The sequence below is a fragment of the Ictalurus punctatus genome, chromosome 8 (genome assembly GCF_001660625.3).
Source record: "Ictalurus punctatus breed USDA103 chromosome 8, Coco_2.0, whole genome shotgun sequence".
NCBI classification, from domain to species: Eukaryota; Metazoa; Chordata; class Actinopteri; order Siluriformes; family Ictaluridae; genus Ictalurus; species Ictalurus punctatus.
The window spans coordinates 19,734,444-19,761,469 of NC_030423.2; the positions used below are offsets into that span (position 1 = coordinate 19,734,444).

Sequence of the window (27,026 nt, forward strand, 5' to 3'; positions counted from 1 at the left end):
TTAAAAAAAGGGAGAGAAAAGAACACACACACACACACACACACACACACACACACACACACACACACACACACGGCACAGAGCGCGAAGTTTATGCCTGTTCCAGAAATTTAGGCTTTGGTGACACCTAATGTTTGAAAAACATACTTGCGACTGCATTTTATTTCCTTACTTCGTAGTGGTGGAATGTATAATTTATCGTATATAATCATATATCATATCCTAAGTGATTTTCTTTATTCATTTATTTTCAGTAATATTTAAAACATAACATTAAAATAATTCTCACTCTCATGCAGAATCTCTTCAGATTTAATATCATGATCATTGTGATCAGTGTTAATCATTCAAGCTCATGCCAGTTAGTTAGCATCCTTTCTAGCCTTTTTGCCTGTTTAACTTTAAATAGTTCAACCAGAACCAGCCTGATCATGTAGACTGTTGAAACTGACCAGCTGGAACCATCCTGTAAGTGACCAAAACCCATCTAAACCTGTCTAGATAGTTAAGACCAGCTAACTTTCCTGGACTGTTCCCCCCAAGCAGGGACTGCATTCTGGTATACATCCTTATCATCCTTATCAATCAAGCACCTCAAACTTATCAATGCAACTGAACAGATCACACTTTTTCACAGATCAGAAGTAACCGGCAGCAAGAAATCCAAGCACTGTATCCAACTCGGACATGCACGGGAATGGCACGAGGCTTTTTAAAAAAAAGTATTATTATTTAAATAATAATGAGTTTTTATTGACTCATTATCATTCATTTTTATTTTCTCAGTCGAATTAGTGCTGGCAAGTGTTGAACTAATTGCTAAACTAATTCATAAGCCAACTTTCATCCTCTGACAAAAATCATACTGGTCAAATGTACACTGACTATGATTAAAGGTAACATTATTAGAATATTTTCTCTCAACTGAGACAGGCAGAATGGAGACCATTCACTTCTAAAGACAAATGCCATTCAGTACTATGTTTAGTGATGACCAATTATAGATTCACAGGCTCCATTGCATGACCCAGAGAAGGAGAAGTCCAGACAGTCAGTCTCTAGTCTCTAATCTAGTTTGTGTGTTCTTGATTGATATGGGTTGAGAAAATATTTAATTAGTTTGTTGGAAATAAAAGCTATCTCTGTCTTCTCTGTACTACTGACGGCAGTTTCTGCGAGAAACTGATTTTCAAGGTAACTTTCAGTAACATATAATATACATGTTTGGATATTTAGTGATCTATGGCACGTTACTACAATTAGCAATGTGACAAGTTGACTAAAGTTATCTAATATTCAGTTAAACAGAGTGATATTTGTAAACTATTTTGAATGACAGTATTCGCGTACCCAATATATATTAAATTATACAATACGTGTTTATTTGTTTGTTTGTTTATTAACCTACCCATAAACCCTTCTGTGTAGAAAAATGACAGTTGAATAAAAAAGAGTTGCGTTGCATTGTGGGAAATGTAGTTATCCGTCCTGTCTCGTGCGCTTCCGCGTCAACTATTTTGTAACGTTAAAGAACTCCAATACGCCATCGTGAGGTTTTACTTCCGTAAATAGACGTGAAATTTTGTCTACTCGCATTCTGTGTAATCCCACCTCCTGCGCTATGATTGGTTCAAACATCCGGATTCCTCTACAGTGATTGGATAATGGGTCATAACAACCGTAAACTGTCCAATTGGCGCACTGTTCGTGAGTTTAAACTTGAACTATTGGCCAATCCCAGCACAGGAGGCGGGGTTTGTCGGAATACAGATAGGAAAATGTTTATTTGGGCGTCAGATTAATCGAGAATCCAAGCAAACGTTTGGTGGGCAGTCACTTGGATATTTTATTTTTATCATACAAGTGGCTGAACGCGACCTTCTGATCTAAATACAGCGCTGACGCCTTTGAGTCGTTTATCGAAAAAAGTCAGGTAAGGTGTGTTAGTTATTTACTGATTGTTTTATTTGAATGAATCACCTGACCTTAGCTAATGTAGTGCCTAAAAACAGCGGAGCTAAATTCAAAAACAAAAGCCTCGGTCAGGTGGGTCAGTGATCTGCGTAGCTAGGCAAGCAAAGCAAAGCAAAGCAAAGCAAAGCTAACTAAGCTAGGTTTAAAAATGGTAACATCCGAAATGGAAGACTGATGTGCATATAGTACACTGTATAGGGTTTGAAGCTGTTAACTCTTTCCCTAAATAGTGCTCTAGTGTCGGGTTTCGGTAGCCATCTGAGATTGAGCCAGTGTCATGTCAGTGTCATACCAGCTGGAGGAGATGAAAAGACCCGATATCTGTCCTGTATTTACATTTACACTGTCTAAACATACATGCATCGACAGCTCCGTGTCAATAACACGATTTCCTCCACAAAAACGTGAGCGACTGCAAGCAAATAAGCAACCTACTTATACTGCAAGCAAATATGGCTCATTTGATCTACAGCTACTGTGCAGCTAGAAAGTTTAACGTTTACAGTTTTCTGTATTTCTCCATACATTTGACCTGAAACCTGATCAGATCTTCATCTAAGTCCTTAAACTAGCTAAAAGAGAACCCGGTTAACAACAGATGCAAAAATAAAAAAACATTAGTTTTTACAGTTATTTATTAACCAAAAATGATCCAGCGTTAAATATCTTTGTCGAAAAAGGTATGTGAAGTGTAGGAGTACGAGTTAGTTTAAATGGGGCTGATTGAAGTCAGGTGTTTAATCAAGGGAATGGCAATTAGGCCTGCCCATGTTTCAAGAACATTAACTTGGGTCTTCACTATCAAAGTCTGGTCTTCACCACACAGGTTTATGGAAGTATGTCCTGCCTCGATCAAAGGAGATTCCTGAGGACCTCAGAAAAGGAGAGTTGTCAATGCTCACTGGCTTGGAAAGGGTTACAGAGCCATTTCTAAAGAGTTTGGCTTCCACCAATCCACTGTGAGGTAAATGACATACAGATGGAGGAAATTCAGCACCACTGTTAGTCTCCCAAGGAGTGGGCGTCCAGCAAAATAAGATCACTTTAAGGGTGTGGTGAATATTATCATAGTAAGTCATAAAGAACCCCAGGGTAACATCTGAGAACCTACAGGCCACTACTCTCCATAAAAGAACACTGCTGCCTGTCTGAAGTTTTCTCAAATCCATGTGGATATGCCTGGAGCCTATTGGAAGAATGTTCTGTGGACAGATGAGTCCAGAATAGAACTTTTTGCTTTAATTGAAAATCATTGTTTGATGGAAACCGAAAATAGCATCCCAACATAAGAACTGCATCCCAACTGCGAAGCATGGGGGTGGAAGCATCATGGCTTGGGGCTGCTTTTGGTCCAAACCAGCTTGCCATTATTGATGGACCTATGAATCCTAGATTGTACCAGGAGAATGTCAGGGTATCTGTCTGTGAACTCAAGCTTAACTGTAAGTGGGCCATACAGCAAAGACGACGACCTTAAGCACACAAGTAAGTCTACAGAGAAATGGTTAAAGCAGAAGAAATTTACCATTTTGGAATGGCCAAGTCAGACCTTAACCCAATAGAAATGTTGTGGAAGGACCTAAAAAGAGCAGTTCATGCAAAGAAGCCTGCCGGCATCACTGAGTTGAAGCAGGAGGAGTGAGCCAAAATTCCTCAAACCCATTGTGCAGGATTGATCAGCAGTTTTCAGAAATGTGTGCTTTAAGTTATTGCTGCTCAAAGGTGTCACACCAGTTTCTGAAATCAAAAGTTTACATACTTATTTCAGCAAAGATATTTAATGTTGGGTAATTGTGCTCAATGAATAAATGTGAAAACTATAACGCATTTGTTTAATGGGTTCTCTTTATCTAGTTTTAGGACTTGAATGGAAGCTCTGTTCACATTTCAGGTCAAATGAATTTAATTTTATACTTGTTTGTATTCTTTGTCGATTTTGGCTATAAAATCTTTATATCCTTCTTTATATTTATCCATCCATCCATTCATGGATGGATCTTTTCTGGATTGTTCTGGTAAAGTCTTTAAATTGCTGCTCCTGAAATCAAAACTCGTGTTTCTAGATGTCTTTGAATCTGTTATGGTCTCCAATACTATAGTTAAAAAAAAATTAACTTCTGGGGAAAAATTATACAATTTTAATGCTTCAACATGCACTAGACTTGTGTTCAACCAATTAAATGCTCTCTAGAATGTCTAGGACCCACCCCTGGGTCTTGAGGTGGGTGTTGCTCAACAGTAGCAGCTCATTAGCATCAATGTTCTTCAGAGCTGGGTGTGTCCCAAACACTATTAGCTGTTGTGTAACACTTCAATATGCCGTCACTCTTATTTCCTGTTTCAAAAAGAAATGCGTTGTAATACACAATCAAATCACCTCTCTCAAAGTTGTTTTTTGGGGACTATAAAGTAGAAAAATGAATGCATTGTTCATCTTCCTTTAAAGGTGCAATAGTTTTATTTATTTATTTATTTATTTATTTATTTATTTATTTTTCACTTGTCCAAATAACCTGGGAGATATGTAAAAACTGATTTAAAAATAATGGATTAAGTTGTGGCCTTAGCAAAGTTACATCAAGTCACCTAGAAAACTTTTTTTTTTTTTTTTTTTTTTTTTTTTTTTTAAATCAGACTTCTGGCCTGGAAAGCTTGTTTGTGTTTGGATGTGCCTGCTGTCAATCATTTTAGAGACACTCTATGGGCAACCATAGATCCTGGGCTGGAGCTTTGTGAACATGAGCGGGAATCATTCAAATGTCAAAGTTACTATTCCATCAGCTCTACATGACGTTACATCAATTAAATGTGCCAGAGCTCTGCTTCTCTGCACTTCTCCTTACAGTTTAGTCATTATGATGTAGTTAAACGCTACAAAAGGTTTGAGCAAACAGTAATGCCCTTCCTCAAACTAGGTTGCCTTGCAGAATGTTGTCAAGTTGCCTGGTAACCTGTAGATTAAATATCCGTGCAGTTAAAAGGACGTTAAACGGTTTTGTTCCTGTGAGCCTTTACTCTTTCAAGTTTGACTCCAGCATGAGACAGTCTAGTGTTTCTGACAACAGCTGAATACCAGTAACAAGTAACAATAGTCTTTACAACACTGACACTGCAAATTTGCAGTTTGACCAAGCATGTGGCCTGAACGGCTGCGAGCTCAAATCCTGTTTGGTTTCCGAAGATGCATAATCACTAATATCCATCCAGCTATGTGCTAAATGTTCATCACTTGTCAGTTACTTTGAAACAAAACATTTCTGCTGAATATATGGTTTGTACAGTATATAAGATGTACCTTTTTATAAGTCTTGATTACGTGTTTTTTTTTTTTTTAAGTGCACCCATTATGTTTAAAAGTTTCAAAAATCAAAGTGAACGACAAACTGAGTTATTGACTCCCAAAAGAAGGAACCGATTCTGAACAGCTGAAACGATTCGTTAGTAATTCCAGACTTACTTCCTGTACTAACCTACGCAGGTTTGTAATAAAAAGCCCTGGATCTGGTCTTCATCGGCTGCTCGGGAACAGACGGAGCTGAAACTCGTTATGGTAGTGGGCGTTTCCTTTTCGACTCACGCTGACAGTGGTAGACCAATCACAACAGACTGGGACATCTGACCAATCAGAGCAGAGTATGCTCTCTGAAAGGAAGAGTTTAGAGTGAATCTTTTAGAACGGATCATTTAACGAGACGTTTTTGACACTGGGTGGAAAAAAAGGTAATGCTGCAATTTAAATTATGAGCACGTTCATCCCTAACTCTTTTTTTCTTTTTTTCTTTTTTAACCTTGGATGCATATAAATCTATTGTACAAGACCTTTAAAACAAAATTAGGCACGTTTCAAAGCCATAATGGGTACGCTTTAATTTTCTATAAGATCAACTCATACAGTAATGATGGCTTGAAGGGAATTGCAGATTTATATTCATATGCTCATAAAAAGTATGATGTATTGTTCGTTAATTATTACAGGGCTGCATCTAACGATTATTTTGATAATCGATTAATCGGGCAATTATTTTTTACGATTAATCTGATAAAAAGCTAAACTTTTATTTTTATTATTATATTTTGTTTATTATAATAAAATAAACCCCCAAATCAGGGTATTTGTATGTGGACTTTTAACAAATGCAAAAGGCATATACAGTTTTACTAATATAATCTTTAATTTTTACATTTAAACCTTTCAAACATTGGTCATTTGTCTACAGTTTGTCCAGTTTTAAGCAGCAGAACTTTAAATAATATCCAAAATATAAATAATCAAAAACAAAGCCAAAAATTGAGTTTTAGTGGGGGATTTCTGCATATGCATAAGCATTCGATGAAAACCACTACAGTGACTAACAAATCTTTTGCTGCTGCTATCACCTGCCTTTAGATTTAGTGCTTGACTTTGTTCACACCGTTTTAATTTAACCTGTTTCTGTGGTAGCACTATTTTAATCCATCAATATGCTGTGCAACCTGATGCTCGAGACAAAATACATCTAGTGTGACGGTCGCAAAGTTAGTAAACAAAGCTGTTTATACAATAGCATGGAATTAAACTAGACTATACCATTTTCACATGTTCATATAATGTGGATATACTCGGGTTTTTGCTTACCTTGCTGTTGTTTCACCTTCGTCCATGACACCAATGTGTTTTCGTTTCATGTGCTCATGCGTCACTGTAGTACTCCCGTGTCACACAAACTCAGCTTTGAATAACATGCAAGTTACCATCTTTTTTGCTGCATTTAATGTAAAATGCTCCCATGTCTTAGATGACTTGGGACGCACACTTTTTTTTTTTTGTGCCGGGTTATCTGTTTTCTCTGCCATTTCGCATGTGTTTGCACCTGTGTTTTCATGAAAGCAATGTCCTACGTAAATGCCCCCTGTGACGTCAGCAGACCAACTAATCGATAATGACATTCGTTGCCAACGATTTTCATAATCGATTATTATCGATTAGTTGTTGCAGCCCTAAATTATTGTAATCATAATCACTCAGTACGTCGTCTATTTGCACGTATAGCATGAAAAATAATTAAAGCGTTCATAAAAATTTTAAATAAAAACACCCAAAACTGTATACGGTACCATAATGACGACGAACTGTATGTCGATACGTGAAATTCTGGAGGGAACGTCGGATGGCGTGGCGCGGTGACGTAATGACGTGTGCTGTTAATCGAACTATGTTCTATAGCATGTAAAATGGGAACATGAAAGGAGTATTCTAAAAGCGACTCATGTAAACACCTTAACTACGATATTGTCTTACTCAGAATAAGGTCAATAATTAGATTACTGCTGTCCATGTAAACGTAGTCATTGACAAATTGCTGTGGAGTAAGCGGAATTAAACACTTTGGGAACTGCTGTTGTAGGAAAATGATCAACTTTAAGGTGGTAACAGTATCCTTAAGGCTTTCTTTATGAATTCACTTGGGATCTTGGTGATCCAGTTGTTAAAAGTGAAATGTGGGTGTATCCTACAACATAACAATCCAGAATATAATCCAAGACTTTCAAATGAAATACAACATGAAACAAAAGGCAATCTGAGTAAGCACACAATACAGTTTAAATGATTTTTATTGAAGCAAAAAACGTTATCCAACTGGGCCTGTGTGAAAATTTATTTGCCCCCATAGCTACTAATTATCCAAATCTATGAAACTGCATTCTTAATGGGGTTCAGCTGGACTAGAAGCAACCAGGCCTGATTACTGCAAACCCTGTTCAATCAAATCAACACTTAATTAGAACATTTTCAACAGCATGAAGTTGGTTAAAAGTTCTTAGTCAGTAATACGCTATGCCAAAGTTGAAAGAAATTCCTGAAATGTTGAGGAAAAAGGTGATTTGAAATACATCAGTCTGGGAAGGGTTACAAAGCTATTTCAAAGGCTCTGGGACTCCAAAGGACCACAGACAGCCATGATTGTGTGCAACTGTATTGTGTGTTTTACTCAGGTTGCCTTTGTTTTATGTTGTATTTCGTTTGAAGATCTAAAACTGGTTAGTATGAGATGTGTGCAAAAACAGAAGAAATAAGTACTTTTTCACAGCACTCTTTTATTTATATATTTTAGATAAATAGTTTGTAAAAATTCTGTTCAGTATTCTTGAATGACCTTTTGCCCTTTTATATAAAATATAAATAATATAATAATAATATAAAATATAAAAAATATAATAATACAATAATACAATAATATAAAATATATATATATATATATATATATATATATATATATATATATATATAAATAAATTATTTTCTTTGTATTTTTCTTTGTGCAATGTAATAAGCATACACTGTGGCATCTATGTCATTTTCCTTTTTCATTGTAGATACAATTGTAATTCTATTATCTGATTTGAATGATGTGAAATCAGCATGGTGCAGTAAAAAAGAAAGTTTGTTTGAATAGTTTGGTCTTTCTCGCTTTTCCAGTGTATTCATGTTGATCCTTGATTCCATATTCACTTCCCCGAAGCAGACCCTAAAGAAAACTGATGTCTGTGATCAAACTGTAGAACAATGATCCAGCATGGTTGTTTGGTGTGTTTTAAAGGATTTCTTCTTGTTCATGTATTGTAATTGAATATCACTGCAGTGTTTCCCCACACATAGGCACTACTTGGGCGGACCACCCAGGTAGATCAATTCCCAATTCCAATTTTTTTTTTCAATCAAGATAAGCAATTGTCAGTTCATAATGAACACAAAAACCAGCGGACCTTCAACCCCCCCTTTCTCAAGACAATGTTCATGTCAGGCGCGCGTGATTCAGTTGGTACGTCAACATTTACGAGGGTACAGTAAAGTTAGTTAGTCTGGCTAGCTAGCTGTCTAGTAATGGTAGATCTAGCTTTGACACTGAACTGAACACTCAGTGCAAAGTGACGTAGCTCTAATGTAGGGCTGCACGATTATGGCCAAAATGATAATCCTGATTATTTTGATCAATTTTGAGACCTCGATTATTTACCATGATGATTAATTGATTTTAGTGACAATGTATTTTTATGGCACTTTCACATTTATTAAGTTTTCTCATGCCACAATATAACACACAAGTAGGCATGGAAAGATAAACCAAGCTTAAAGACCAGCTTCCAGGGTCTACCCCCGGACCCCCAGTGCTGTCGGGAACGGTCCCGGTGATTTGTGTGTTATTTCTATGACAGGGCTTACTAACAGATAGCACCTATACCTGGAGAAGGGTGCACGATTAGGAATAGGTTTATATGTATGAGTGGATGTGCAGGTCGACGTCTAATGATTTGTGTCTAGTCTGTAATAGTAGTCTGTGGTCAGGGAGCTTTGGGGCGTAAGAGGTGAGGTAGGAAAATCATGTCGTCTAACCTCTGTCCTGGTCACGAGGCTATATAGTACGCACTAATGAAGTTCAGTCCTCCTAAGAGGACAGTTTCTGTATTTCAACATTTTCTCCAAAAACTACATATCCATGATATCGCAGGTTACTAGATACCACTTGGTGTCTTGTGTTTTGTAACCACGAGGAACTGGTGTGAGAATGTGTGTTTGAGTGCAGTGTGTCGTGTGTGGGTGTCATCGTCGCTTGTGAGCGTAGGTCCTCCTAGAGGGCTCTTGATGGAGAATCACTTTCTAGTCCTTCTGTTGAAGTCCTGTCTTCTCCAGCTCAGTGCTAGGCTCTGGCACTTTCCTGCAGAGGCTGGCGCGCATCCACGTGACTCTCTGGCTGACCTTTACCATGGAGTGAGTGACAAAAAGGATCTAGAATGGCCCAGACCACTGTGGCTTGTTCCACCTGGTCCTCCGGAAGTCCTTGATCATGATCCACTCTCCGGGCTTCAGATCATGCAGCAGTCCCGTGGCTGGAGCTGGAAGCTTTTAGCTGCTTGTAGATAGAGTGCAGAGCAGGGGACAGGGTTGCACAGTAATTTAACGTTGCATCATCACATGCCACAGCGTCGGGAAGAGGAGCTGTCACAGGTCCAATTCCTGTGTGTGGAGGTCTCCCAAACAGTATCCCAAAGGGGCTAAGCCCATCCTAAGCCTGCTTCAGAACAGCATTTGCTCAGTCTGTTTTTTAGTGTCCCATTTTCTCTCTACTGCTCCACCACTAGCTGGATGATATGCACAGTGCTGCTTTAAGTCAATACCCAAATATTCACCCACCTACTTAAGGGCATGGCTCACAAAAAGTGTGCCTTTATCACTGGAGATTATCATTATCACTACCGCGTCTGAGTTCTGTTTGGTTGTAGGGACATGGCCTTCTCTACCGTCAAACCTCAACCCACGTTATGAGTTGTGCAAGCATCGTAAACAAAATGTAATATAATATAATATAATATAATATAATATAATATAAAATAAATTTTTTTAGAGTAATTGGAGAAACCAATGCTTATCGCAGCTATCATTCCCCCATGCATCAACTTTGCATAATGTGGGAACATGTATTTATGAAAGCAAGGGCGACCTTGTGGGCCTTGCCACAGACCATTAATGACGGAACAACCCACTTTACGTCATACAGCCTTTTCCTCTGGTGTTTCCTCATGCTTGGAGGTATGAAAGCTGTAAAGAAGGAGTGATTAATTTCTCAGAGTATGGTGCACAAAGTTTGGGTGTTAGGGTGGTGTTGTCGCTGCCCGCTTTTGTTTCGGTGCACTGTCCGCTCAAGTGTTTCCTAGGAAAACGGGGTCTAATTTGTTAGTGTGTGCATCACATTTGCATACTACAATATATTTGGGGAGTAGGACTGCGTCCAGCAGCTCAGAGACTAGTAACTCATCAGGAAGTTCTTGTGTCTCCAAATTGTTCCAAAATCATGTACTACCCCAAAAGCATAAGTATTGTCTGTGGAGATATTTACTGACTGCCCCTCAGCATGTCTTTATGCCTCTATGAGGGTGTACAGTTCAGCAGCTTGTGCTGAAAGGTTTGAGGGGAGACTTCCTGACAGACCGTCTCGTGTGCGGTCCACTACTGCATAGCCCACTCGATTTTTACCTGTCTCTGGGTCACATGACACAGACCTGTCCACAAAAGGATCAAATCTGGGTTTTCCAATGGAACATCCTTTAGGTCGACTCTAGGGGAGCAGAGTTCGTTAGTCAGTACAACACAATCATGTGGTTCTCCATCTCCCTCTGTTGGAAGGAGAGTAGCAGGGTTAAGGACAGTACATCGTTTTATAGTGACATTTGGCAAATGTATCATGTACCGCTGATATGATGGAATGAGTCAATAGGGCATGCCACTTGACGATAACTTGCGCTTCTTAACTCTCTCTACTTATTTATTGCTCGAACCAGACTCTTTCCATTAGCAAATATTTTTACCGTTATTATCTCTCTCTCTCTCTCTCTCTCTTTCTCTCTCTCTCTCTCTCTCTCTCTCTCTCTCTCTATATATATATATATATATATATATATATATATATATATATATATATATATATATATATATATATATATATATATATATATATATATATATAATATACACACACACACACACACACACACACACACACACACACCCCCCCGTTGGTATATATCTTAGTTTTTAAGCTGTGCTCTAAGAAAAAGTGATATCTCTGAGGCGAAGTTATATCATTGACTCCCTTCCATACAGACAGCAATACACAATGACTTTATAAAATTCTAAATTTAATTCTAAATCCATGATTATTCCTACCAGTCAGTGGTAAGGCTGCATCGGTCTTTCGCTCTGCACACAAAGGGCAAACTGCCTTCACATCGACACAGACTTTAAGGTGAAACTTTTCCACGAGCGTCCTCCGGTTTGCATGTTGTCCAGAAAAGCTGAAAGACTTGCACAGCCCAGCCAGGAGATGCCAAATTGTCGTAGAAATTAGACAACAGTCACAGACTCGTCCTCTGAAGGTAAAAAGGTTTATTACAGAAAGATGGTTAATACAGGATAGAATAAAGCAGGATAGAATAATGAGAGCGCTCTACGTTCTCTACTCTACATTCTTTCTACATCAAATATCGCTACATTTAAAATGATTAAGTGCAGCAAGCGTGTCTGTGTGTATGTTCTAAACAGATCTGAGCTGATCCTGCTTTGTCCAGATCACAGCTGGCTTGTGGAGGATGCCCAAAGAACCAAATAAATCATCGGATGAGGAGGGAAAGAAGGTCGACGATCTAGCGTCAGAAGATTCCACAGGTCAGACAGATGGATCAGAACAGCTTGTGCGTAAAAGAATTAGAACAAACACGCCGAGTCCTCACCGACAGACTCCTCCGTGTAAGACCAGTTTAGAGTTTTCTCTACTTCTAACACACTTAATGCACACCAAACGCCTGCTGTACATGTTTTGTAACCACATATGTCTCAATCCCTTATTTAAGTTATGTTAAGTTTTTAAAGCATACACATACTTGTTTGTACATACCGTATATTCATTCTGCAAATTTGCGAACCTTTTATTTAAATAAATATATAACTGATAAAAGGTTGTACAGCTAGTACAGCTAAAAGGTCTCGTTTTCCAACCAACATCAAAACAATCTTAATGCAATTGCAATTTCACCTATTCAAGTAGCTTTCCAGGAAAACAAAAGCACAAAAAAACCCTCCACAAATTGCATCACAAATTTTGACAAAAAGACGCAGTAAAATCGAGCATTTTTGGCCACAACGATCTCCAAGAAAACTAAGCGAAATCCTGTATGGACTGATTTATACAATTCAAATAAAACATTACATTTCAAACCATAGTAATAGGCTTGTGCAGTATGCCAATTTGTGTTGTGGTACTTGAGACCGGTCTTGGTCTTGAGACCACAAATCAATGGTCTTGGTCTTGCCATACAGCTCCTGGCCTACAAAAACTCAGAATATATTGTTGATAATTAGAACGTGGTCAAATATGCTGGATTTTTTTTTTTTTCTCTTGTGCTCTCCAGCTCCACACTGAGCTGCATCAACAGTGAAAATGTCAGCGATGAGGAGATTAGACAATTGCTTTCTAAAAGGATTATGTTGAAATATGCTTCTTTTATTTTATTTTATTTTTTTTTTAATGTTTTTGTTTAACTGATTACTGCGTATTACTGTAGAATCACATAGAAAAATCCACGATCAAGCTGAGTTGTTTTTCCTGACTGCACAACTGATAATATTATTACGCTTCCTCTACTCTGCTTAAAACTGAAATGGCGATTTAAAACATCTTGGGGAAAATCTACATATTAATATTTCTATTCAGCTCAATGTTAACTGCACATAGCGATATTGCTTGTATACATTGTATTCGGCATTTAAAGATTCTGTTTTTACTGCGGAGGTCTGTATGTTATTCTGATTGTGTTAACAGCCAGCCCTTCCAAGTTTGTGACCGTGGAGGAGCTGATGGAGACTGCTAAAGGCGTGACTAACATGGTGTTGGCTCATGAGATCACAGTGAACGGTGGCTTCCAAATCAAACCCACCGAGCCTGCTGAGGGAAGGTAAAGTCCTTCAAAAACCCAATCATTTACTAAATTACTGAATCACAAAACTAGAATAGAAAATATAATTTTTTTTGTGTGTTTTTACAAAAAACATTTTTACCTGCAGTTTAGAGAAACATGTTAAGGAAATTGTGCACAAAGCATTCTGGGATTGTCTTGAAGCCCAGCTGAACGACGACCCGCCTGTCTATGAACATGCCATCAAACTGGTCGGGGAAATTAAAGAGGTAAGACCATAAAACTATAGAGGCAGGTTGATCGGTGTCAGTAAGCTTCACTGTCTATTAAAGAACCAGACGTCGGATACTTTAATGTTGTGGAACATCCATGAAACAAACGTGTTCCTCTTATCACTTGCATTATAGCAGATATAAACAGAAATTCCCTAACCAGCCCTATATATAAAAAAAACAGAAAGCACAATCTCCTCCGTCCTAAAGAGTTTCTCATGTCTGGTACCACTGACTCTTCTAAAGTTCCGACAATGGCGACTCCGTCTGTAAATGTTTTAAAAAAAAAAAAAAAAAAAAAAAAAAAAAGCATCTTTACAGAAAATGTCACCATATTAGCAATTACACATGCTTTTAATCTGTTTATTATTTGGCTTATATTATGTAGAGCACCTGTACAAGCCCCTGTGAATGAGCTGTTCTAGAAATGATAACGTATTAAAACGAGTGCATTTAAATGTAGAATTAATTAAATGGAAAATGAATCAGTACCTCCTGACCGATCAGAATTTAGTATAACGTTAGCTAACATTAACGTTGCTGTTATCTGATGACCTTGCTATTTTTTTTTTTTTCCCAAATCTTGTCTATTATGGTAATTGTGGTAAAGATAATATAGAATTATAAAGAATATAATTTTACAATTCAGGATGCAAAACGCTTTTGCAGCGTCTCAATAGTTTTTTCTTAATTTCTTTTTTTTACCCCCCAAAAAATGGTGCATGTCTCTGCTAATTGTTTATTCTGATGAACTCCTTTCTACCTTGATATCATTATCTGTAAATAAATAGCTTATGCAGACAATATGGCAGATAAATCGACCAATCTATATGTTGGCCAGGTTATAATCCGCAATTCATAAGCATTCAAAGTAAAAATTCAGCTTCAATCAAGCGAAGACTTGTTACTGACTGTGAAATGTTGTCTCAGGTTTGACATTTATGGCAATTAATCAGATTAACTCTTTATCTAAATGTTTAACTATGCCTAAGGGTATGAAGGTTGGATAATGTAAACAAGACCTCATTAGGTCTCATTGTCTGTCTGTTTTTTGTTTTTTTTCTTGCCATTACAATTCAATTCTGATCGTCCATTTTAGACGCTGCTGTCCTTCCTGATGCCGTCCCAGACACGTTTGAAAGGACAGATAGAGGAGGCGCTGGACCTGTCGCTCATCCAGCAGCAGGCAGAGAACGGAGCACTGGACATCGGCAAGGTGGCTCAGTTCATCATCGACACCATGGGCGCCTTCTGCGCGCCATGTAGGGACAAAGAAGTCCGCAAACTGAGGGACATCACGGACATCGTGCTTCTTTTTAGGTAAGAATGATGCTTCTCCAAAAGCATCATTCTGTACGGAAGACGCACAGCTGTCTTTGTCTTTGATCCCGTTTCAGTATTTATAGAGTACAACTGTAATTCTGTGCTTCGCAGGTCTATTTTTGCAGTGCTGGACAAAATGAAGGTTGACATGGCCAACTTTGCTGTCAGTAGCCTTCGGCCGCACCTGCTGCAGCACTCGGTGGAGTACGAGAGGAACAAGTTTCAGGGGTTTCTCAACACACAGCCTAGTGAGAGAATTTTTATTATTTTAACTACATCACCAAATCACCCAAGTGTGGTGATTTATTCTATGTGTGGCAAATAAGATTAGTGGAGTAGGGATAGGGGAAAATGTTTTTATATTTTTATATATATATATATATATATGTGTGTGTGTGTGTGTGTGTGTGTGTGTGTGTGTGTGTGTGTATATATATATATATATATATATATATATATATGTATACATGTATGTATATATGTGCGTGTGTGTGTGTGTGTGTGTATAGGACTCCTATAAGTGGATAAAAAAAATTAAGGAGAGATTTATTTAGAATTTTGGGAAGGAGTCTCCAGTGTCAGAGCTTTGTAACAGTCAGAGGTAAAGTTGTAACTTTAAGGATTCTGGCAGCTGAAAGGACAGAGTTTGGAGAAAGGAGTTTGTGCTTTGCAGGTACTTTATAACATGACATGCTTTAATTTTTTTTTGAGAATAAAAAAAGGCTGGTGAGAAAGTGATAGAAAGAACTCACTTGTTTCATGGATGTTCCACAACATTATATGTAACTATAAATGGATTAAAAAAAATCACATGTTCCTTAATAAACAAATAAGTGTAATATTTGGCCAATTGTGTTTGTATAAGAGGAATAAACACTCTGATGGATGGGCTGTTAAAGGAATCCATTTGACTTTGGGGTGGTAATAGTAACTCAGCTTAAACTTGGTACCACTCTGTCACTGATTGCCCCCCCCCCCGTGTTTTCTTCCTTACATATCCTACCTCAAGAAACAATGTGTGTAAGTAAATGTGTAAGAAAAAATGAATTTGAAACACTTTAAAAACACTTTAAAAAAATAAATAAATTTTGGAGGACAGTGTAGCGCTGAGAGTGCATGAAAATCGCATTTGATCACTGGTTCATATTAGTGTGTGCTTGTTTTCAGATGCTCTGAACTTCACTCAGAAATGGCTGCAGGAATCGGCAGACTCTGTGCTCAGAGGTGCTGAAGGGGGCGGTGCAGGCTCGCCTGGCTCCTCCTCGCAGCTGCTGCTGAATGTGCACAACCACGCCTATTTACGACTGCTGCACTGGGAGCACGGCATGGACGATTTCCCAGAGGTGGGCTAAGAGCTTCTGACGTTTCTGTGTCAGGGCTGGAGAATTGTTAACGGCATTAACAGTGTGCGCGTGCACACACACACACACACACACACACACACATACGCGTATACTGCTCCCACCCGTCTGTGAATTATATACAGTATGTGAAGTTTTACACTTTTTTTTCCTTTTTTTTTTTTTTAAACCCCCTTCCATGTTCTCACTATCTCGATCCTTTTATTCTTCATTCTTTCTCCTTCCTTCCCTCTTATTCTGTCTACTTCTTTGTTTGTTTGTCTGTCTCCTTACTCTCTCTCCCTCACATCTGTCGTACACCTGCAATTACACTGCATCCGGAAAGTATTCACAGCGTTTCACTTTTTCCACATTTTGTTATGTTACAGACTTATTCCAATATGGATTAAATTCATTATTATCCTCAAAATTCTACAAACAATACCCCATAATGACAACGTGAAAGAAGTTTGTTTGAAATCTTTGCAAATTTATTAAAAATAAGACAAAAAAGCACATGTACATAAGTATTCACAGCCTTTGCCATGACACTCAAAACTGAGCTCAGGTACATCCTGTTTCCACTGATCATCCTTGAGATGTTTCTACAACTTGATTGGAGTCCACCTGTGGTAAATTCAGTTGATTGGACATGATTTGGTAAGGCACACACCTGTCTATATAAGGTCCCACAGTTAACAGTGCATGTCAGAGCACAAACCAAGCCATGAAGTCAAAGGAACTGTCTGTAGTCCTCCGAGACAGGATTGTGTCGAGGCACAGATCTGGGGAAGGGTACAGAAACATTTCTGCAGCATTGAAGGTCCCAATGAGCACAGTGGCCTCCATCATCCATAAATGGAAGAAGTTTGAAACCACCAGTACTCTTCCTAGAGCTGGCCGCCTGGCCAAACTGAGTGATCGGGGGAGAAGGGCCTTAGTCAGGGAGGTGACGAAAAACCCGATGGTCACTCTGACAGAGCTCTGTCTCTGTGGAGAGAGGAGAACCTTCCTGAAGAACAACCATCTCTGCAGCACTCCACCAATCAGGTCAGTATGGTTGAGTGGCCTGATGGAAGCCACTCCTCAGTAAAAGGCACATAGCCCGCCTGGAGCTTGCCAAAAGGCACCTGAAGGACTCTCGGACCATGGTGAAACAAAGATTGAACTCTTTGGTCTGAATAGCCAACGTAATGTCTGGAGGAAACCAGGTACCAGTCATCACCTGGCCAATACCATCCTTACAGTAAAGCATGATGGTGGCAGCATCATGCTGTAGGGATGTTTTTCAGTGGCACGAACTGGGAGACTAGTCAGGATCGAGGGAAAGATGAATGCAGCAATGTACAGAGACATCCTTAATGAAAACCTGCTCCAGAGCGCTCTGTACCTCAGACTGGGGCGAAGGTTCATCTTCCAACAGGACAACGACCCTAAGCACACAGCCAAGATAACAAAGGAGTGGCTACAAGACAACTCTGTGAATGTCCTTGAGTGGCCCAGCCAGAGCACAGACTTGAACCCGATTGAACATCTCTGGAGAGATCTGAAAATGGCTGTGCACCGACGCTCCCCATCCAACCTGATGGAGCTCGAGAGGTCCTGCAAAGAAGAATGGGAGAAACTACCCAAAAATAGGTGTGCCAAGCTTGTAGCGTCATACTCAAAAAGATTGAGGCTGTAATTGGTGCCAAAGGTGCTTCAACAAAGTACTGAGCAAAGGCTGTGAATACTTATGTACATGTGCTTTTTAAGAAATTTGCAAAGATTTCAAACAAACTTCTTTCCTGCTGTCATTATGGGGTATTGTTTGTAGAATTTTGAGGAAAATTAGGAATTCAATCCAATTTGGAATAAGGCTGTAACGTAACAAAATGTGGAAAAAGTAAAGCACTGTGAATACTTTCCGGATGCACTGTATGTCTGTATGCATGTCAATCTACCTGTATTTCTGTTTATCTGTACATCTCTCTGTTTTATTTGTTTACCTGTAAGTCTGCCTGAATATCTACCTGGGTCTGTCTATCTATCGATCGCTATATTCCTTACTCTTATCTGCCTGTCTGTAAATCGGTATGTCTGTATCAATCTATTTATCCGTAAGTCTGTAAATCTGTCTATATGTCCCTCTCTGTCCGTCTGTCTGTTTATCTGTAAGTCTGTATATCTGTCTGTCTATCCATCTGGGCCTGTCTGTCTATTTTCCTTTACTCCCATTTCTGTGACTTAATTTCCAATTCCCTCCATCTGACTGTCTGACTACACCTGTCTATCTGTATTTGCCTGTTTATCTATTATAACTTTCTCTGTCCCTCTCTTGCTAATATCCTGTCTGCCTCTCCTTTTCTTTGTATCTGTTTTTCTCAATCAGCCGTTTCTTCTCTTCCTCTCCAACCCATGCCCCCCTTTCTTTTTCTTATCTCTTTCCTAATTTCTATTTTTCTGGTAATTGGATCCTCTAAGTATATCTCTCTCTCTCTCTCTATCTCTCTCTCTCTCTCTCTCTCTCTCTCTCTCTCTCTCTCTCTCTCTCTCTCTCTCACAGACGGTTTTGATGGACCGTGGCAGGTTTCTGGAGATGCAGTTGGAGCTTGAGCGCTTGGTGTTGATGGCGTCTGTGCTCCTGATCGTGTATAACAGTGCGGGAGAGGCGATCTCAGGATTGCCGGGCCTCATGGACACGCTGAAGAACACAGTCAGGATCCTGCTGGTCGATATGCACACTCCGTAAGCATGACTCTGCAGGCTGGGGATCGCATATGCTCTATTTCTCTCCATACACGTGTACAAGAGCAGTCACTCTCTCACTGTGTATGTGTTGGGCTCACAGGTCTTTCAAAGCAGACGAGACGTTCACTGCCATCGGGGAGAAGCTTTGTTTGGAGCTGGGGGAATGTCTGACTCAGCACGGCTTCTCACCTTTTCACCCAGACAGACAGAACACTCTGAAAGGCCAAATCGCCGCCGTCAAGTCTCAAGATAACCCTATCCGTAAACTCGTCGGTAATTACTTTATCCATTTAGAATAACATTCTTATTAAATAACAGGCTTTCTATCAGCTTAGGTGTAAGAAAACCTTACTGGAAATGTAAGAAGCTAGAAAAAAAAGAAACGCGTCATATTTCCTGGACTATATATGATTATAAACTCTCTGTGCTAATGAATATAGGTTTGTTGTAGGGGCAGGCGATATGATGAAAAGTATCATATCAAAATACTTGAAGACATTGCCACTTTACATGGTGTGTGTGTAGGTGTGACTGCCAGTGGCACAGTAGCGTTGCCTGTGAGAAAATATTACTTTAATTAAATGTCTCCAAAAATAATTTGACACTGAAAATTGTAACTCTTATATTTTTTATTTTACTCTTTTTAGAGATTCTGTGCAAGATTTCAGAGCTTCAGTAGAATTTATAATAGTTCTATAAATGCATTAAAAATGTAGTGACGTGGTTCTCAGACCACATCATATTGTCCAGCTCTGTTTCATTGTACAAATTACATTATTGTTCCAGACATTTTATTTTGCAGTGTTTAAATCTGGCCCACAGACATTTCATGTACAGAGCAGCAGACTCGCTGACATGCTGCCTAATATTTTGTTCATAATCCATCTGATGGCTTAATCTGAGTAAACTGACCTTACAATGGATGAAGTGTAAAATGAAGACATTTTAAAACATGGGGGGAAAAAAAACTGCCAGGTTGGATGATGGACATTTGCACCTTCCACCAGTAGATGTTTAAACATGGATTGATTAATTGTATAGATTGCTAGTGCTACAACGGTAAACAAACATTTTTAAAAAAAAATGCAGTTTGTAGCATCACTGGCTTGCTTTTTCTTTTTTTTTCTTTTTTTTTTTAAAATATTTTTTTATTTTTATTTTTTAAATTTTATTCCCGCCCATATTCGCAGCAGCATCAGACAAAAATATGCATGCTTAAAGCCTAGTGTGAGCGTGGCTTTAGAGGTACTTTATCGTTAGTATCTTGGATTTTTAGAACGTTGGTTGTGGGACACTACAGATTCTAGAGAGCATTTGATTGGACAGAAAATGATGCTCAAGATTTTAGAATTTTCAGAATGAGGTCATCAAAATTGTTGATCCGTATCGGTGGTGGAGAGAGACTGTACATTTTGAATGCGTATCTCTTCTAAATGTGAATTTTGTGATTGTTTTGGAGCACACTAGCTCATAATGATGGTCTTTATTGGTCACATATACAGTAGAGCACAGTGAAATTGTTTTCTTCGCATACCCCAGCCTGTCAGGAAGCTGGGGTCAGAGCGCAGGGTCAGCCATGATACGGCACCCCTGGAGCAGAGAGGGTTAAGGGCCCAACAGTGGCAGCTTGGCAGTGCTGGGGCTTGAACCCCCAACCTTCTGATCAGTAACCCAGAGCATTAACCACTAAGCCACCACTGCCACTTATCTATGTTATAGATAACATATTCATATTAAAAGCCACAAAACTTTAAAACTTCAAATTAGTATGGCATAATTTTTGTCTTGGTGGCTTCAGTTTGTAGGGAGGCAAAACTTCTTAATGCTAATTAAATTTTAAGAATATTTTCCTTTTGTCTAATCTCTGTGGGTGTGTTGCATTAGGATTTCAGAAATAGCAGATGCTTATCCATAGTCACATAATCATTCTTTTCACGATCAACTTTTCCGTTGTTGCACAGATTCTCGGATCCAGGCCTACCTCCTGGGTTTCTTGGAGCCAGGTCCTCACAGGAGCCCGCCGGCCGTTCCCGGAGGTCTGGTTCCAATCGGCAAAGAGCTGGAGGATATCGGGATCAAACTGAGCCACCTCGTCAACTTCAACAAGCTAGTCTACTCTCCGTTCTATCAGAAAATCCTACAGGACGTCGTTCAGGCCGAGGGAAGCGCAGCCACTTGGACAGCATCGAACAAAACTGACGACTAGCATGAACCAGGCAGCTTAACGTAGGGTCCTAGGAACAACTGGGTTAATGGCTTTGCTAAATATCTCCCCAAAGCTCACCTGCTGTCAATGCTAGCAAAGGATTTATATCGCTGATTAAACATTTAGAGCCTCCTATCCTACTTTTATATGATCAGGGATCAGTCAACTGAGCTTAAAGAATTGTGCGTTTTTTGTTTTTTTTTTCCTTCTTTTTTCTCCCCCCATTCATGCTTTTGTTCTGTGCCTGTTGAAGGTGTTGTGGGTGGGTAGGGTTTTTAATGTTTCAGTGGCATTAGGAGATCATAATAAATAGGTTTCTGTTGTAATATAGTGCATTCCAACAGACATGTGAATTTGTTCCTTCGATATAGGAAGGCAAACGTGATGCACGGTTAAAGTCGTGAAAACCCTGTTACTAAGCAACCGGGAAACACGGTTGCCGAATATAAGCTAGCTATTGACTGAGGATAACGGCTTACCGAGCTAGGATATAGCCGATAAGTACAGTCTGAAAACATAGCAACAGCAGCGACAAGATAAATATCATCAAGAATCTTGGCATTACAATTACGCATCAGCCGCAAAACCAAACCATGAATTCGGCCATGTTGAGAAACCTCAACCTTGAAATTCTGAGCTAGGGGTTGTTTTTGACTTTGTAATGAATGGGCTTTGGAAATCTGCTAAAATACACTTAATACACGACCCTGTTAGAACACAGCGTAGCTATTGTGGCTTTTCAGAAGGAACATGTGTTTAAAATAGCTGCTGAGCTGACATGTGGGCATGAATTATTATATGGAGGCCATGAAATATGTTGGGGGCTTGAGTTAAGTTTTTCAAGATCTATTAAATGGCAACTAAGTATTTAAATATCTTAAAATGAGTGAGACAGAGAAATCAATTCAATTAGACCATTGTGGTTACAGGAACCTATGAATGTACAGTACTGTGCAAAAGTTTTAGGCACCCTATTTTTTTTTTTCTTCTTTATGACTTCTAAACTGAGTCAGTACAAAAAACATTTTAGATTCCCAAACATTAGTTTTCTAGCACAAAATGAAATGTTACAGAAAAATGTTTGCATGTCAGTAAAGAAAGCAGCATATTATGTAAGAGACGCTTCTCAGACAAAAAAAAACAATGAAGGCTGTTGGGTTTTGCTGCAAAAATAAAAAGCAAATGTGACAGTCACAGTCTCCAGAAGAACAGTGGCTGGTTCTGCAAGATGTTCAATAAAACTTAGAGCTCATTTCCTTATACATCTGCACAAATTGTACCTTTGTTTCATTTATTACTGCTTTATAGAATATTTTTTAAATGTAGAAATATTTAATTTAATTATTTTTTAAGGCATCTTTTCTCTACAGCATTTCTTAGTATGTGCCTAAGACGTTTGCACAGCAATGTAGATGATTGATGGATTATATTAAACTTGCGCAAATTTTAAATTTTGCGCAAAAGTTTTCGCTTGTTCCTGACAAATGGTTAAGTTAGTGAGGCCATGTATTAAGTGTAAGCTTAATAATATACAGTATCTCTCAAAAGTGAGTACACCCCTCACATTTTTGTAAATATTTGAATAGATCTTTTAATGTGACAACACTGAAGAAATGACACTTTGCTACAATGTAAAGTAGTGAGTGTACAACTTGTATAACAGTGACTACATTTACATGGACAGCAGTAATCTAATTATTGACCTTACTCTGATTAAGATAATAATGTGATTAAGGTGTTTACATGAGTCGCTTTTAGAATACTCCTTTCATGTTCCCGTTTTACATGCTCTAGAACATAATTAGATTAACAGCCCATGTCATTACGTCACCGCGCCACGCCGTCCGACGTCCCTCCAGAATTTCACATATCAACATACAGTTCTTCTTCGTTATGGTACCATATACAGTTTTCCCCACTACAGGCCTATAGTAGGCAAGTGTGCGGTTTGGGACACAGCCGAACTCACTGTAAAATGTTGAGAACTGCTGTGTGTGATCGTGTCCTGTCGCAAAATGCGGTGAAAACTCTCACACGACGTTCATAATGTGATTAAGGTGTGTACATGTCTGTAATACATGTCCATAATGCGACTAAAATGGGAATACTCCACCTGTCTTAATTCGATTAGAGCTTAATGCGAGTATGACCTTAATTAGATTAAGGTAAGTAAAATTGCTGTTTACATGGTAGTTTCTTAATCAAAGTATGGTCTTAATCGGGTTAAGAGTGGATTATTATTGTTGTCCATGTAAACGCAGCTAGTGTAAATTTGCTGTCCCCTCAAAATAACTCAGCACACAGCCATTAATATCTAAACTGCTCGCAACAAAAGTGAGTTCACCCCTAAGTGAAAATATCCAAATTGGGCCCAATTAGCCATTTTCCCTCCCTGGTGTCATGTGACTTGTTAGTGTTACAAGGTCTCAGGTGTGAATGGGGAGCAGGTGTGTTAAATTTGGTGTCATCGCTCTCACACTCCCTCATACTGGTCACTGGAAGTTCAACATGGCACCTCGTGGCAAAGAACTCTCTGAGGATCTGAAAAAAGGAATTGTTGCTCTACATAAAGATGGCCTAGGCTATAAGAAGATTGCCAAGACCCTGACACTGAGCTCCAGCACGGTGGCCAAGACCATACAGCGGTTTAACAGCACAGGTTCCACTCAGAACCAAGAGAAGTTGAGTGCACGTGTTCAGCGTCATATCCAGAGGTAGTCTTTGGGAAATAGACGTATGAGTGCTGCCAGCATTGCTGCAGAGGTTGAAGGGGTGGGGGGTCAGCCTGTCAGTTCTCAGACCATACGCCACACACTGCATAAAATTGGTCTGCATGGCTGTCGTCCCAGAAGGAAGCCTCTTCTAAAGATGATGCACAAGAAAGCCCGCAAACAGTTTGCTGAAGACGAGCAGACTAAGGACATGGATTACTGGAACCATGTCCTGTGGTCTGATGAGACCAAGATAAACTTATTTGGTTCAGATGGTGTCAAGCGTGTGTGGTGGCAACCAGGTGAGGATTACAAAGACAAGTGTGTCTTGCCTACAGTCAAGCATGGTGGTGTGAGTGTCATGGTCTGGGGCTGCATGAGTGCTGCCGGCACTGGGGAGCTACAGTTCATAGCTCCATGAATGCCAACATGTATTGTGACATACTGAAGCAGAGCATGATCCCCTCCCTTCAGAGACTGGGCCTCAGGGCAGTATTCCAGCATGATAACGACCACAAACACACGTCCAAGACAACCACTGCTTTGATAAAGAAGCTGAGGGTGAAGGTGATGAACTGGCCAAGCATGTCTACAGACCTGAATCCTATTGAGCATCTGTGGGGCATCCTCAAACGGAAGGTGGAGGAGCACAAGGTCTCTAACATCCACCAGCTCTGTGATGTCGTCATGGACGAGTGGAAGAGGACTCCAGTGGCAACCTGTGAAGCTCTGGTGAACTCCATGCCCAAGAGGGTTAAGGCAGTGCTGGAAAATAATGGTGGCCACACAAAATATTGACACTTTGGCCCAATTTGGACATTTTCACTTAGGGGTGTACTCACTTTTGCTGTCAGCAGTTTAGACATTAATGGCTGTGTGTTGAGTTATTTTAAGGGAACCGCAAATTTACACTGTTACACAAGCTGTACACTCTCTTTACTTTACTTTAAATTGTAGCAAAGTGTAATTTCTTCAGTGTTGTCACATGAAAAGATATAATCAAATATTTACAAAAATGTGAGGGGTGTACTCACTTTTGTGAGATACTGTATAGTCATGGGCTCAAGTTGCACAATTCTTGACTATGATTTTGGTGTCCCATGACCTCTGTAATAAATTGTGGCCTCAAGATATTATCTTTATTAAAAAAATAATAATAACCACCACGTCATCTCAGCAGCTCTATAAAATTCCCGTATATGCTGTTTTACTGAGCCCCTCCCGCCACACCTTTGACGATGAAATACTGTAAATATGATTCTTCATAATGTCCCTGTGCAACAGTTCATATGTTACATTATAAAGTTACAGTATTTGATTCTTAATCAAACTCACCCACATGAGATCCTGGTGTGTTTATAGAGAAAGCTGCTGTTTTTTAAAAAAAATAACTTTGAGTGCATGCTGGTGTGGAGGTGTACAGAATCTGATTGGTGCCTTACACAGTGGAGGGCCGGCCTCGGTTAAATGTGCGCTGCTCTCTTCCCCCATATAGCTTTGTTCTGGTTGTAATTGTCTCACGTTTTCGGAAAAAGGAGACCCTGTGTAATCTTTTTAAACAACTTTTTTTTTTCTAGACTTTTACGCATGTTTTGCAAAGAGATCATTTTCACATTGCTGTTTGGGTCTCTGTCCCACACTGTTACAATGCAGTATTGAGAGAGTGCGAGGGAGAATGATTTTCTATCAGCAACATTAACTATATGAAATGGACGTCAACACACATCTCTCTGTGATGTAAATTCTCTGTCTCAACAGAGTAGTTGTGATTATTCAGTATTTATGACCGGGCCAAAACATTAAAGGTGATGGTGTATTTTGACTGTTCCTGTAGCATAATCTTACCAAACTGTGTGCACATGAGACAACAGACACTGAGTCTATTCACAGTTACATGCTGTATAGATGTTCTTCTCATCCTCACTGTGTACCGTAAAGGTTGTTTTGTTAAGTGTCAGAAATTCACATCTTTAACCTTGTAGCTTTCCTTAATAAACAGGACTGCAACCAAGCTTGTGTTTCACTACAATTTTCTTAATCTACAATACAAACCGAAGCATTCCTCAAACTGACATACTGTTACTCAGATTCTGTAACATGGGGGGGGGGTGAATTCACTGAATGCACTGAAAAGTAACACTTATTTTTGTTGCCCCCGTCCCAAATTTTTTGAGATGTGTTGCGGCCATCAAATTCAAAATTACCTTATTTTTTTTCTTAAAATGGAACATTTATTCAGGTTAAACATTTGATATGTTTTCTATGTTCTATTTTGAATAACATATGGGTTTATGAGATGTGCAAATTATTGCGTTCTGTTTTTATTTACGTTCTACACAGCACCCCGACTTTTTTGGCCTTGGGGTTGTAGAACAGCCATGAAACAGAAAGTTAGTTCTTATTATGACTTACATTACAGCAACTATAAACGGTAGTTCCCAGTTCCTCTTGAAATCAATAATACAAAAGAAATGCTGATTGTTAGAAAGTCCTCCTATAGCTGCTAAAACATGGGTAATAAACTGGAAATAACTTTCCACAACATTAAATATAACTTTTTTTTATCCATTTACAGTATGACGTTGTGACATCACATCAACTGTGTGAGTTCCCCCCTCCGCGCCCCCCCTGCCCCCCCTTACTTACCATAACATGGCAGGGTATACAGTAATGTGGTCTTTGATCCCCATCGTTGTGCTACCTAATATTGTCAGTAGATGGCACTATTGCACTACATTGTTATTACACTGCTCGCTGTCACCCTTTCAGCTGTAATTCATTTCACATTTAACGTGTTAATAAGTGCTAATCAGAGCGGATTTACAGATGATAAACCGTATCCTCTAATTTGTGACATATTTGTATAACAGTAAATTTTTGTTATTGTTGAGTTTAAAACTACACTTACCATAAGCCTTCCAGCATGAATAACGTTAGCTTAATTTCCGGAGAAATCATCTTGCTTATGGATGACCACTATATATATATATATATATATGCTTTTAAATACACAAACGCGATAATT

The 27,026-nt window shown here is 39.1% G+C and overlaps 1 protein-coding gene across 3 annotated transcripts; it reads left to right on the top strand.

Annotated features, from left to right (window-relative positions):
• The first annotated feature begins 1,169 nt into the window (after positions 1 to 1,169).
• Positions 1,170 to 26,012, top strand: tcp11l1 (t-complex 11, testis-specific-like 1). 3 transcript variants are annotated; one of them, XM_047157267.2, is made up of 10 exons: positions 1,170 to 1,194; positions 12,050 to 12,253; positions 13,326 to 13,458; positions 13,568 to 13,688; positions 14,791 to 15,011; positions 15,126 to 15,262; positions 16,182 to 16,357; positions 18,900 to 19,081; positions 19,185 to 19,357; positions 21,046 to 26,012. In XM_047157267.2, the coding sequence occupies exons 2-10, from the start codon at positions 12,097 to 12,099 to the stop codon at positions 21,288 to 21,290; spliced, it is 1,545 nt and encodes a 514-aa protein (XP_047013223.1). In that variant the 5' UTR covers positions 1,170 to 1,194; positions 12,050 to 12,096; the 3' UTR covers positions 21,291 to 26,012. The 3 variants fall into 3 exon arrangements, with proteins under 3 accessions (XP_047013223.1, XP_017329872.1, XP_017329867.1); XM_017474383.3 differs by lacking the exon at positions 1,170 to 1,194 and adding an exon at positions 1,761 to 1,933 and having other exon boundaries at positions 12,050 to 12,172; XM_017474378.3 differs by lacking the exon at positions 1,170 to 1,194 and adding an exon at positions 1,762 to 1,933.
• Positions 26,013 to 27,026: the final 1,014 nt, after the last annotated feature.

Coding starts and splice junctions, on each gene's coding strand:
- tcp11l1 (XM_047157267.2), top strand. CDS start 12,097: ATGCCCAAAGAACCAAATAAATCATCGGATGAGGAGGGAAAGAAGGTC. Junction 13,689..14,790: donor TGGTCGGGGAAATTAAAGAG/GTAAGACCATAA, acceptor CGTCCATTTTAG/ACGCTGCTGTCCTTCCTGAT. Junction 19,358..21,045: donor CCCTATCCGTAAACTCGTCG/GTAATTACTTTA, acceptor GTTGTTGCACAG/ATTCTCGGATCCAGGCCTAC.